Consider the following 13,766-nt stretch of genomic DNA (forward strand, 5'->3'; position numbering starts at 1 on the left):
TGGTCAAGGACTCAAGGCGTGGTTGGAGGAGGGGGTGGTGGGGAGGGGGCTGGACTAGGGAAGAATGGTGGCGGCCCGTCACCGACGAGGCTACATACTGGTATATGCGGGTGCTCGTGATCCTTTTGGCTATCAGGCCCCATCTCAGCGAACGCGGGAGCACAGCGTTCGGGTCCGAGGGCAGGGGTGGGCGGTGGACGATGGATGATCGGTGGACGATGGATGATGGGTGGTCGATGGTCGATAAGTCGATAGACGACGATCAGCAGGTGAGCTGAGGTGGTACAAGCACGAAGGTAGACAGTCTACAGTCTTGACAATCAAGCAGGGTGCTGGCTTGTCGTCTGGCGAATGACTACTTAGTCCTACTTGCCTTGCTGCCTCGTTAGGTACCTGCCTTACCTACCTTTACTAGATACCTAGGTAAGTACCTTCGTAGGGACCTAGGTAGGGACCAAGGAATCTAGGTAAGCACGCACCCAGCAAAGAGACTCAGGTACCTCAAATGAAGGCACCCCTGGTAGGCGGCCCTCCAGGGCTGCGGAATGTCAACCATGTGGGGTCTGACAGAGTGTCTCGCACCGTGCATCGAGGGGTAGGATCAAGGCGAGGCCAGCTGGGGGCCTGTCTAGGTGCCCACATGTACCTACCTAGCAGGGCGGGTGGCATTGAATAGGACATGATTGCCTTAAGGTACTTTGGGTGGGCAGCCGCCATGGCACCTCCAAACGGGGTATCTACAAAGCAAGGCGAACAGAAAGGGGCGGCGCACACTCGAGAGGGAGAGTCGTACCTAGTGACAACTGGCGAGAGAGAAGGACAGGGAGAGAGGCAGTGTGAGAGGATGGTCACGGTCTCAACCCTGCGCTGCCAATTGGCCCACGTCTCAAGCCACAAACAACCACGGAACCGCCTTGGTGTTCGCTGTGCGCCGTGGTGCCGCTGTAGTGCCCGCTGTTCAAGGGGCGCAGCGAACGCCTCCTCGTCGAGTCTTGTGTGCCGTAGCCCGTCTCCGCCATGCGCAGTCTTACTCCGCGGCCTCAAGTCTGCCTCGTGCGGGTCACGAGCAGGAAAGAACAGCGGTAGGGAAGGAAAAGAAAAAGAAGAATCCACGCGGGAAAAAAAAAATACGACGACCAACAAAATCCTTTGGGGCTTTGCTCAGGAAGGCTTTCTCCGCATCCATCATACATGCCGATCGGGGCGTCTCGGTATGAGTTCCACAAAGATGGGTAGTCACTTGTACCAGATCAGAAAGCACACGACTATTTTCGTTTCCTGTCCAGGCTCCTCCGGTCCTTTCCCTGCACTACAAGAATAGATACCATGAATAAACAACCAGAAGAAAACACTACGCATAACTCCAATGGGCGTCATTCGTGTCTCATCCTCGTCGACCTCGGCTTGCAAATGTGAACCCCCCCCCTTGAAGAAGTTCGTGCTCACCACATTCCCTTTCTCTGCTTCTGCAGTGTCTCAAACACCTGCGCCTGCCCACTCTTGGTCGTCTTGCTCGAACGCAAACCCGTCCCGCTCGCCGCGGACACCTCTGTCGCGTTCTGCTCGGGTCAATCACTACATCGTTGCCTTGCCTTGCAGCCCACCTCACGAGGAACCCACCTTGGAGATCAGAGACCGACCGATCTGGACCGTGTCGTCAATGCCTCGCTGGCGCTGCCAGAACCTGTTCGCCTGTCAGCACTGCCCGTCCTGGGTGCGTACAATATACTCACATCTCGTCTGAACCGCCACTTCCACGGACCGAAGCCCTGCGGGCCTCGTCCTCCAGCGCCTCGCGCGTGATCTTGTCGCTCTTGGCGATGCCCGGGTTCGCCGCCTTCTCGTCAACAGCCTGGTGCAGGTTCTCCTCGAGAAGCCTCTTCTTCATGAGATACCGCTCCTTGCGCTCCTTTTGCAGGCCGGCGCTCTCGAGTTTGGTCATGACGAAGCGGACGGCCATCTGCACGACGAGGTAAAAGTGTTCGGCGAGGAAGACGCTGAGGAGTACAGCCACAGCATTGATGTCGGATCGCGCGCCGGCTGGCCCGTCAGGGTTCTTGCCGCTGCACAGCGAGACGATGCCGGCGCTGGTCAGGGTGCCGAGCCACGACAGAAAACCAATAGCATCGAGCCACGGGCCGATCGAGTCGGCGCGCCACGGGATGGGACGCCTGCTGCTGATGGCAATCTTGACGGCGTCAGACCGCAGCTCGACCCAGTTGTTGATCAGGAAACAGCACGCTGTCAGGGGCCAGGCCACGGAGAAGAGCGACAGGTAGCCGAACTGGATGACCATCTCGCGGTAATCATCCGTCACGTTATACGTGGGCAGAAGAACCTCGCTACGGACGCGTGCGAGGAAGTCAGCCTCCTCGGGAACATCGGGGACCTTGGGACCGGCACTGCTGCTCGAAATCTTGGCCTGAACTTCCTTGGCCTCGTCGAGGACCTTGCGCTTGACGTAGGGGAGGACAGTCTCGGTCAAGAAATTGACGACCTGGGCCGTCACGGTGAAGTAGAACATCTGGTTGCTGATGCGGGCCGGGTTGATGACGAACTCCTGGGTGGAGAACTTGTCGCTGGGCGCGATCTTTTGGGCGGCGGCGCGCCAGAAGTCGAGGTATGGCAGGAGCAGGTTGCCAAAGGGTATGTAGATGAACGCCGTGAAGAACAGGGCCATGTACGACGTGAGGAAGTTCAGGACGAACTGCTTCTGAACGAGGGCGGCGTGATGGGCGTCGATCGTCTCGTAGTTTTCCATCTGTGTGAGGTGCTCGGCGAACTTCAGCAGAACAGTGCTGAAGGTAGGCGTCATGACGACGAGAATGACGGTGGGGAGGAAGGCCTGGCATGGGTCAGCCTTCGGGTCAGGGAGAAGGCGGAGGCTGGTGCGTGAGCGGATGCAAAAGACGTGAGAGACGTACCAGATATTGCTTGAATGGGCCGTTATAGACCTCATTGATGAAGATCTCGAGCGAGTTGCAGGTCACGATGAGGGTGCCCAGCACCAGAATGCAGGCGACGGCAAAGGGAATCTGCAGGAGCTGGGTCTGTAGGCGCTTGAAGGGCGAGTAGACCTTGACGGGCTCGCCCGTGACGGGGTCCTCGGCCTCGTGCTCAAACTCGAACTGCGGGCGCGGAGTCTGGATTTTGGAGACGCCGCGGACACCCCACTGCACGGCAAGATCGATTTCCTTCTTTTTCCAGAACTCGAAAAAGACGACAGACCACAGACAGCTCGCGAGGGCGTAAAACCACGAGAACTGACCGAGCAGCAGCCAGGCAGAGAAGCCGGCGGCGGCGGGGAAGACGAGAAAGGTGAAGTAGGACTGGGTGAAGGCGAAGTAAAAGGCGACGTTCTCGCCAAAGGTGTTGCGGATGCCGTCGAGGTCGTCGTCGTCAATGGTGTACTTTGTGCTCATCTTCTGAATGAGCTTGCGGTTGAAGTCGTGGTTGTGCAAGGGAAAGAGGCCGGCGACGTGCTTCCAGGCGCCTGTGCCGGGCGTGATGCCGGCGCCGCCCTCGTTGCGGGGCTTCGTCATGAGGAGGTAGACGAGACGCAGACGCTCGGCCTCGGTCACGGGTTCGCTCTTGAGGGTGGCGGAGAGCTCCTGGTCGGGGCCGACGGTGCGGGCGCCATGAAGCCAGTCACCGAGGCGTGAGCGGTAGATCTGGTCGCTCAAGACCTTGTCGGAGGCGATCTTGACGAAAATGAGCAGGGAGTCGGCGTCGCCGGGGCGCACCTCGGTGGTCAGACCGACGTTGACGAGGGCTTCGATGAGACGGACGTAAGCGGCCTCGGCCTCATGGCGGTCGGTCTGGGGGATCTGGTAGTGGATGACATAGTCGACGTTGTAGTTTGACCCGTAGCCTGGTTGCAGACTCCGGCTGCTGTAGAGGTTCTGGAGGGAGGCCATCTCGTCGGTGGGCGGCAGAGTACCTAGGTAAGGTAGGGAGGGAGGGAGAGCAAGGACGAGAGGGGTACGGGACGCAGGTCGAGTGAGGCGAGAAGACGACGTTTTTGAATGGCACAGCCCAGGGAGCGCGAAGCACGAAGCACGAAGCCGGCAATGTTTTGCAGCAGCAAAGAAAGCACCGGAAGCTTGGCAGCTCACAGCAAACTAATGACGAGGCAGCTTTGGCTGGCCAAGGTTGCGTGAGGCAAGGTAAGGTAGGTATCAAGCTTGCCGTCTGTTGGCAGATTTGGCTGGTGAAACGGGTCCAGGTTCTGGCTGCGTGTCAACGTCATTTCGGGAAACAAGCTCAGCTGGATGGCCCCTGCCGTGGATCGGTGGGTGGGGGCGATGATATGACGGCAAGCGGGGAGGGGGGTAGCTTCCATCCCCTGTTGCGCTGAGCTCCTGCTGCGGTGCCACACCTGCCAGGTCCACCTTGGCGGGGCGTCACGTCGCCGTCTTAGCTAAGCGTGGCTGGGTCCTGTCTCGGCAGGGAGCTTGGGCCCTCTTTCGTCACTTCTTCTTCACATGTGCCTGCCTGTCATACCAGGTTGAGGCCCCTCAACACCAACTCAACCATCATCACCTCGCTGTCGCGCCAACTCGTCGGTTTCCCCATCTGCGAGATACCATCCACGAGAAACTGTACCTACACGACTTCCTTGCAGCGAGAACAAGACACACATGGCCATCCTCCAGAGGCTGGGCCTCCGCCGGCGCAGCAGATTCGACCCTCAAACGCCCCTCGATGCCTTCCTCGACTCACCACTGCAGACGCTCATCTCTGCCCTGTACGCCCTTCTGCTGATGCTCCGCGGCCGCCCGTACGCGCCGCCAACACAAAATGGCATTCGCGTTGTCTGTCTCTCCGACACGCACGACCTCTTCCCCGCCGACCCTGTGCCCGAGGGCGACCTCCTTATCCACGCCGGCGACCTCTCGACCCCAGGCACGGCGGCGGCGCTGCAGGCGCAGATTGACTTTCTCGCGGCCCAGCCGCACACGCACAAGGTGCTCGTCGCCGGCAACCACGACGCCTACTTTGACCCGAACGCGCGCTCGCTCGCCGACCGTACCTTCCGCGCGCCCCTCGACCTCAAGGGCGTCCACTACCTCCAGCACGAGGCCCTGACGCTGACCTTTGCCGCCCGCGGCGCCCGTCGCCTGCGCCTCTACGGCGCCCCCGACATTCCGCGCTGCGGGCCCGCCGACTTTGCCTTCCAGTACGATGCCGCCGCGCCGCCCTGGCAGGGCGCCGTCCCCGCTGACACGGACATCCTCATCACCCACACGCCACCCTTTGCCCACCGCGACCTGCGCCTCGGCTGTCCCGCGCTGCTGGCCGAGCTGTGGCGTGTGCGCCCGCGCCTGCACGTCTTCGGGCACGTGCACTTTGGCCACGGCCGCGAGGCCGCCCACTACGACGGCGCGCAGGCGGCGTACGAGTCGCTCGTCGCGCGCAGGGGCGGACCTGTGCGGGATCTGCTGCCGAGCGGCGCCTGGATCGATGCCCTCAAGGTCGCCGCCTACGGGCTGCACGCCGTCGTGTTCAAGGTCTTGATGCTCGGGCCCGGCGGCAACACGGGCGGCACGTGGCTTGTGAACGCGGGGCTCATGAAGGGGAACAGTGGCAAGCTCGGAAACCCGCCGCAGGTTGTCGTGTTGTAGAGTAGCCGTTCGAACTGCTCGTTTACTGAGCCGTGCATATTTCTATTTGCTCTAATTATACTTGTCACATACAACGTGCACCAAAATCAGGCATCTCTAGGCCACTCCTTGAGTGCCCAACTTTGACCCTAGTACTTTATATGATCGACAGCCGAGTGGCAGAGAACACAAATAGCTAATTGAATCAAAGGATGTAGCAAACAGGGCATCAGGATGCCTGTACGTGACCTATGCTTCACAGACATACCCCGCCGTCATTCATACACTAAGCTAGTGCCTGCTTAGATACCTCGGCGTTTGTATACCGCGTAAAATGTGTTGCCCAAATCAAATCTGGCTGTCTCGCATGGTCAGCCAGTCCTTGACCCGGCCTCAAACTTGCAGGCTTTCACACACCACACTTCTCCCCCCGCACGTGCCTCATCTGCGTCTGCGAGCAGCCTAGATGTGATCTGCATGCAACAGGGTGGCCAGGCAGACGATTGTTAGTTGCATCCACGATTCCGGATGTCCGAACACCAAACCACCACATCATGCGGCCAGACCTCTTAGTAAAACACTCCCAGTCCATCACAAATGTGACTCGCCGGTCTGTCCGAGATGGGCATTTCTTCTTGGACCCTTGGCAGTCAGTTTGTAGGGATAGAACTGGTTCTCCTTGCTATTCTGCCCTCTTGCGCCAGCACGCCGAGCCAAGGTTGAGGCTTCGGCATACCTCAGTCCCGGCTCAGGGCCCGGCGATCATTCGTCATTTGTGGCGTTGTCCAGTGTTTAGTTTAGGCAAGAGATTGTCAGGGATAGTGGGTTGACCGACGGGCTCCAGCCACACAGCATGGAGAAAGCCACTCGGGCGTGCCACAATAGCCCCAACTTCACTCCATCCTCAACGGAAGGAGCCCGGTTCTGACAACTAATAACGCCGTTCACCGGAGGCGTTGGCAGGTCGCGTGTGCGTGACCGTACAATAAAGTATTCTGGCCACAATGTGTCACTGTGATGTGTCTAGTCGTCGTGATGGTGTTGTCCAATACCGGTTGAGGTGGCAGTTGCCAGAATGAATACAATGATCGTATGCTTGTCCATTAAGAGCGAGATCGTTGAAAGTCTAGGTCATGGGTAGAATATCTCCCACTTCGCCCTCATGTTCTTCCGCGCTATGACCAGCATAGAGAGTCGTTCCCGTGGCGGCCAATCCAAACATCGTCCGCAACTTCTGTTCATTCATCATTGGTAGTGAGGTGGTCGCATGGGAGGCACGAACCCGGCCATCATGGCCATCCCTGGTCGCATTCCGTCCGCCATGGGAATCGGGCTCTGCGCTCGATTGAATAGTCCAATCAACTTGCGGCCAACTGAAGGCTCAAGTTCCGTGCCATCTCTAGCAATTTTAACTTCGCGATTCGAGTTCCAAGGGTTGCGCAGTCCGCGTGCCCGATAGAATGGCAGTCTTGTCGTTGAGAGCCACTCTAGTCGGAATGGCTTCCCCCATGATTTGTTGCTGGCCTCAACCTCATCAAACCCTTTCCCACTGCTGGCGTCGCTTTCTTCTTCTTCGTCGGCGCTTTCTCCGTCTTCTCGACCAGCTTCCCAGAATATAGTGCCACGAGCCGAATCGTCGATTATTCTGCCCTTTGGGGCATGTTCCGTAGCTTCGGTCGTAATCGATTTGGGCGCGTCCACGTCGTTTGCTGACTGTGCCTTCGGGGCGAACTCAATGGCTGCGGCTGGGTCTTCATTGATGGGCGACACCATCTTCGCATATCCAAAATACTCTCCCGATTTGTTGGCAGAGAAAACAAGGTACACATTGTCAACAGCCTGTCAAACCCATGTTAGTAAGGTTTCTGTCGGAGTAGTTGATAGAAACCTCAGCGAGAGGCGCGCGCCAAAGCTCACCTTGAATGCATTGCTGAGCGTATCTTCGTTGTGAGACTGTGTTGCCCATATGCCAGTTCTTACACTCAGATCCAAATCTTCAACAGTCAAGCTCTTCAGAATGAAGAACTTGTCCTTGTGCGCCGAAACTTCCGTATCGTGGACCTGTGGTGACTTGCTGTCAAGTCCCGCTGTCGTTGCTTTGGCGGTACCATCTACAATGGTTTCCGAAAGAGGCGTGTGTGGTGTCGGAGGCTCGGCAGATGCTGCTGGCCCAGTGGGGACCGCCAAACCGGTCGTACCTTCAACGGTGTTCTTGCGCAGACGACTCACGAGTCTCACGGTTTGAAACTTTGAGTCGTGAAGTTTTTGTTGTGCCGCTATGCATGTCTGCTCGTCCTTGAAGTTTGCAAAGGCGCAATTGCTCTTGGAGATGAGGAAGAGAGATTCGAGACCTGGTGCCTCTTTGCAAACGTGATGAACAAGATTCATTAAATCCGTCTGGGGTGGCAGATTCCCTATCCAAATAGCATGGCCTCATGATAGTCAGATAGTGTTTTTAGACGACTGAAAAAATAGCTTACCACTTTGTCGTGGCTTGCGAGGGGGACCTCGGACAATTCCAGCCTTATTTTCGTCGCCAGATTCTGCATTTGACAAATCAGTACGATTTCTTAGACACCCAGGGAGCAGAAAAACTCACCACCTGTTTTCGATCCATGGACATGTTGGAGACGAAATGCAGGATCTCCGGTTGGCGACTGGGACGGTGTTCTGTGCTCACTTATCATCTCACCTCCGCCGTAATGCTGGCCAGACGGTATGGACTGGGATATAGCTTGATGATGTTGAAAGTTAGCGTTGTGTTGTGGGTAAAAATAGGCAGGTGTCATTTGACTATGCTGCTGATTCAATGCCATGTGGTTCGGATAGAAAGCAATGTTAGGTCGTGTCTGCTGCTGCATCGGCGAGTGTGGTCCGCCGTAGAAATGGTGCGTTTGCTGCGGCATATAAAAATGCTGACTCTGCATTGGCATCACATGCTGAGGTGCGTAATGAGTGTTCATCGGTGGAGTCATCATAGCTGTAGATGGCGTAGAAGAGTTGAATCGCTGCTGCTGAGGTACGGGAGGATAGCCCACAGGTCGAAAATTGCCGGGTTGCTGAGGGAGGGCATTCGCCATGTTGGTCATGCTGTAAGCGCCGGAGCGGCCATTTCCAGATGGTTGGGCCATATTAAACTGGGAAGAGAAAGCATGCTGGTCCTGAGTGAGCTGTTGCTGCTGCTGGTGTTGCGAATGCTAGAGAAATCGACCATGAGTGTCTTTGCTCACAACCGAATATACAAGAGTAAAGGATGAACCTACATTGTGGACGCGCTGTTGAGGTTCTTGCGTCAAGTGATCCTCTGAGCTCGAGGGGGGTGGAATATCTCCCATTGGTACGTGAAAACCCCCGAGAGGTTCGAGTTCAGGGTAGGGAAATGCCGATCGGGACACGTGTGATGTGTATCGAAATTACTGCTCTCGCTAGTAATTCAAGACTGCAAAATGCTCGAAACTGCTACCGAGTCGAGTAGGGGATATGGTATATATGCCAAAAGGTCGCAGCGACCCAAGCTTTGGGGAAGCGAGCCTAGAATGTCCGGGGAAGGAGGTGGGCGGGTCTGGATGGTATGATGGACAGCTATGTATATGTGGGCGCCGCAGCGAGATTGGTGCTATTTGTGGCAGATGAGAAATGGTGGTATTTGGACCAATAAGGCTGGTACGATCAACTGCACGCGTTTGGTGAAGCGAAGGGCAGCAACTCGGGGCGGTGTTCTGGAAGATCTGTCCACGGGTAATCCCAGCTGATCAATGAAAGGATGCGTTCCGTGCTTGAGTGCCTGAGTGTGGGTGGCTCGTCCTGAAGTGTGCGATTCGGGTGTGCTGTGCTTGTCAGAAAAGCCCTGCCGCCAGGTGGTACTTGTAGGGTATGATCTGGTGTCAACGAAATTCGTTGAAAGCAATCAGGGTTATCTGAGCGGCCAATACGGAACCAGAGAAGAGTCCGAGGCGAAGCAGGCCAGGGTCGAGCGGCTTTGGCTTGGTTTAGGTGTCCAATTCAGAGGGCAGTGGCCGAAAAAGGAGGAGACGATCCTGGGACCCCCCAATGCTCAAGGGTGTAAGCTATCTGGGGCGGCGCAAGGAGAGAGATGGCGGATGAAGGCGCGGGGGACAAGCGAAAACTATCTCTTGACGGGATGTCCAACCCAGAATGATAGCAGATTGGATCACGTCCAGGGGCCTGCTATAATTGCCACTGTACCGAAAAGCAGTCTTTTGCGTCTCCCGTAAACTATGTCAACAGGGGAGGCTGGGGTTCGGCAAGCGCAAGGCGTGAGGCTCAACACAGAGGGAGGCCACAGACAGCGCGGCTCGTCAGACGTGTATGCGCCCAACCTGGAAGATGATCGAGGCGAGGTGATGCGGGTTGGTAAATAATAGTGGCGCAACAGAAAGAGGATTCAGAGGAGGGATCAGACAAAGAGTAGAGTCAAGCAGAGTCGAATATACACTTGGAGTGAACACAACCAAGAGCAGAGGTGAACGGGGGTGACAAATTGGCAAACCAGACGAGAGCATGCAAGAACACTCGGCGGCTGGACTTGAGAGAAGAGCCACAGATTCAGCAAACTCGCTCGGGGCAGGACACGCGAAGTAGCAGACGAGATGGCGGGTACCGAGAGGATTCGCCTCCCGCGCCGTTGATTCTAGCGTACTGGGCCCTGGTCGACGGGAGACAGGGATAGGGCTGGAGAGGCCGAGCAGCTGGGGGCCGGTAGAGAGAACACACAGCCTTGCCAGGTGCAAGAGGAAAGAGCAGGGAAAAAATGTATGCGAGGGACGACGAGGCGATGAGGTTGATGGGGTTGACAGGGTGCCGTGGAGCGAGTGGCCAAAACCCAAGCACACCCAGCGGCTGTAGGGCTTGGTGGGCTTGCCGTTGTCGAGGACAGGGAAGGAATCCCCCCCCCCCGCCGTCTCGCCTGTCTCCGGTGTCTGTGTCCAGGTCTCTGCTCGGGTCTGCATCTAGGCCTGCGCGTGTGTCTGGGTCCGGAGCCCAGGACCGGGACTTTCTCAACCTACTGATTGATGCGTGAGAGAGAGGGCAAGGGGTCCGATGGTTAACTTGGGGCCGGCCATCGCCAAGGGGGGGGCAGGGAGCTAGCCTGCTAGCCTGATAGACCACATGTCCCAAAGATGTGCATGCCCCATGTCGTACAATGGGATTGGAGCTGCCACTGGAGCTGCTACTTAGAACGGGGTCATGGTGCTGATCCCGGCAGCCTCAAGTCGACTGTCAACTTGTCAGCCTGGCCTGGGCGCGGTGCGTGGACCAGGGGTGGGCGAGAGGACAGGATACGCAACGACAGGATGTACGTACATGTAGAGAGACACTGTTGATCAGGTCCGAACATAGCCCCGTCTGAGTTACTGCCACGGACAATACCGTCTTCGCAGGTGGCCGATCCGTGGTGCTGTCTGGAGATCCATTGAGAGAGACTAGTCGACATTGAATGGAGCAAGAGAAAGTTGGAGACCATATTTGGAGACATTGGAGGCCAAAGTGGATTCAGTAATGGCGTCTAGATCAGAGTCTGGAGACGGCACACGAGAAAGCAGGGGTCATTCGTGTACACGGTGGTAATGAGTGAAGGTGGGTGTACTTCAAGATGCGGGAAGCCGAAGGGGAGAGGGGCGTGCAAGGGGTACAAGGGCGGGGATGGGAAGAAGCGGAAGGGGGGGGCGTGACCGCATCACATGTGCCTCACAATACAAGGCGTGGATATAGTGCCAGCCGGGGGTCAGGAGCACCAGCACCTGTTTCAATGGGCCTCAGGTGGCGGCGACGTGGCTGAGGTCCTCAAGTGAAGTTTCTGAGCCCTTGCCAAGTGCCCCCGTTCGGGTCACTTTCCGTTTCCTCTTTGCTCTTCCTGCCTTGGCTATCCTTTACTCCGCCAGCGCTGCCTGGGTACAACACCAACCTGGACGCAAGAACAGCTCAACCTAGCATGATCGCCCAACCCTGACGCATACTTTCATCATCGAAATATCCACGAAGCACCACGTCAACGGTCGGTTATCCAACGGGAAGGGACTCGATCTGCAGTCCATACGCTCGTTACTATCTGTCAAAATCCTATGGAACACCGGATGGTTCGCCCGGCGTATGCCATCATCCCACAATCGCCACGCCTGTCATCAAGGGTCTTCTCCCTCGAGCTTGTTAATGCATGACGGGGTTGGGAAGCGCGCAGCCAGATTGGATACCGTAGTAACAGCCTCTGGCAAGGACAAAGCGTCCGCATGCCTGGCCGAAGCCAATCCGGCGCCTTGGGATCTTATTGAGCTTTGGGATAATTTCTGCTTCAGACTAGCTAGGTGTTTTCCAGGCGCATCTCCGTCGTTCAATCGATGGCGAGTGGAACAAACGACCCTCAAAGCACTCCTAGAAACCCTTGGCACTGCAAAGACGAGTTCACCCGCGCCATTCCAAGCCTATGACCCCTCTTTAGCCCTTTTGGTCCATATTCCACTCACTCAGACAAAACTGGCTCTCATGGCCGGAGCCAGGGTTGATGCCGCGATCTCCGGACAAGAGTCGGCGACGATGCTCATCGGTGAGGAGCTTGCACATGTAATGGATGTAGTCCGATAATTGTCGCTCGATTCCTAGGGACGTCTCTCGCTGGGCGAAGGGAACCATGTGAGCAAGGCCGGTCGTGGTCCAGACCGCTGACCGCCCGAGCGCTTCCCTTACCCATTGTACTGCTCGAACCCCCATGCTGGAAGACCGCGACCTAGACTCAGGCTGTACCTGTTGGGCGATCACGATGCGCCTTCCCGTCGCTGCGCGGATGCATCGAACCGACTCGAAGAAGAAATCATCTCATCAAAAAGGTGGCCCTCCGCTCGAGCTGCAGCCAGTCGCTGCTTATCGACCACAGCGGCTAGCTACGCTACACCAATGTGACTTCGATGGAAGGGCTTTCCGTATGAGACCAAATCGGTGAATTTGAATGGGAAACAATCGGCAGGGATGAGCACGCGAACGGTCTTCAGGGTTCGATTCGTAGCCACACCCCCTCTCCCCTCTCCCCACACCTTATTAGGGGGCTTGGCTTCCAGTGTGTCCTAAGCTGTGCGTGGCGACGAGCCGAAGAACTGCATGGCAAAGGTTGTGTTGGGTGGAGTTTAGACGGCCATGGACCAGCTTCTGGACACGCTCGGATGACACTTCTTGCTATCCCGATCAAGGCATATTGCCACTGCCAAACCCAGCTCGTTGACGCTGGTGCCGGTCATGGGCAGGTGGGCTAGTCGGGGAGTGAGTGGGTGTGGTGTGGAGGCTAGACTGGCACTGAAGCCTGGCCGAGGGTTTGTCAACCATGGGATTGTGGCATTTTCTCGATTCTCGTTGACGAAGTCCCCTTTCCCCATCTTCCGAGGCTCGGACCATTCGACGGCGTTAGCACGATGCCACAACAAGGACACAGGCACCGCACCTCAGCATGCGACGCCCGCTTGTTCATCGAGCAAATTGAACTGATAAAGTGACTTCGTGCAGCTGCAATCTGACCACAAAAGAAAACATTGAGGCCATACGTTGGCGCCCACGTTCATTCCACTACCTGCGTACTGCAAGAAATCTGAGGCTGGAATTTTGGTCTTACGCCCCACGTATGAGTGACCCTGAGCGATCCAATTTCCGAAGCGCACTGGCGTTCTCCAGCTCGGGCCGGAGCATTTACTCCGGCAGATGCATTCCGGAGAAGCTGCCCTCTACTAGAGCGGCATGGCGGCCTTTAGGCAGCTTCCCTGAGCCGAGCGCTCTCTCGGTGCTTTTCCTACGACGTACAGATCAGAATGCGTGCGCGGCCCCTTCAAAGCCGTGTGGGCATCAAGGATTTCGGATGAAAGCGAACCACTGAGCGGATTGCGCGAAATGCTCGGCACATCTGGTCAATTTTGCCACTTGGTGCGCGGGGCCCAGGCCGGCGGCTGCCGATCATTGACCTTTACGCTCCTGATCTTCGATACTTCTGGGAGCCGTCGTTCGACGAAAAGGTTTGGACCCACGCCAAAATCCCGTGGAATGATGAAATGGTGAATGGGAAAACCCCTGTGCAGCTGACGGGGCCAGCGGGTGTCGGTCGCCAGTGGCCAGTTGTGTAAATTTCTATTGGCAGGCAACTTGGTCCAGCGCGCCAGTGATATGATC

General features: G+C 57.0%; 3 protein-coding genes across 3 annotated transcripts; 1 reads left to right on the forward strand and 2 right to left on the reverse strand.

Annotated features, from left to right (window-relative positions):
* Window positions 1–1,605: 1,605 nt before the first annotated feature.
* D7B24_006309 (uncharacterized protein) lies at window positions 1,606–3,917 on the reverse strand (the record flags this gene model as incomplete). The annotated part of the gene is made up of 3 exons (XM_028640442.1): window positions 1,606–1,684; window positions 1,734–2,845; window positions 2,925–3,917. The coding sequence occupies 3 exons, from the start codon at window positions 3,915–3,917 to the stop codon at window positions 1,606–1,608; spliced, it is 2,184 nt and encodes a 727-aa protein (XP_028495310.1).
* Window positions 3,918–4,640: 723 nt separating this feature from the next.
* Window positions 4,641–5,624, forward strand: D7B24_006310 (uncharacterized protein; the record flags this gene model as incomplete). The annotated part of the gene is made up of 1 exon (XM_028640443.1): window positions 4,641–5,624. One exon carries the CDS (start codon window positions 4,641–4,643, stop codon window positions 5,622–5,624), a length of 984 nt encoding a protein of 327 aa, XP_028495311.1.
* Window positions 5,625–6,626: 1,002 nt separating this feature from the next.
* On the reverse strand, window positions 6,627–8,734 carry D7B24_006311 (uncharacterized protein; the record flags this gene model as incomplete). Its single annotated transcript, XM_028640444.1, has 5 exons — window positions 6,627–6,729; window positions 6,886–7,442; window positions 7,521–8,017; window positions 8,084–8,146; window positions 8,203–8,734. The coding sequence occupies 5 exons, from the start codon at window positions 8,732–8,734 to the stop codon at window positions 6,627–6,629; spliced, it is 1,752 nt and encodes a 583-aa protein (XP_028495312.1).
* Between the last annotated feature and the right edge of the window lie 5,032 nt (window positions 8,735–13,766).

This window comes from Verticillium nonalfalfae (genome assembly GCF_003724135.2).
Source record: "Verticillium nonalfalfae strain VnAa140/NRRL 66861 chromosome Unknown scaffold_44, whole genome shotgun sequence".
NCBI lineage: Eukaryota > Fungi > Ascomycota > Sordariomycetes > Glomerellales > Plectosphaerellaceae > Verticillium > Verticillium nonalfalfae.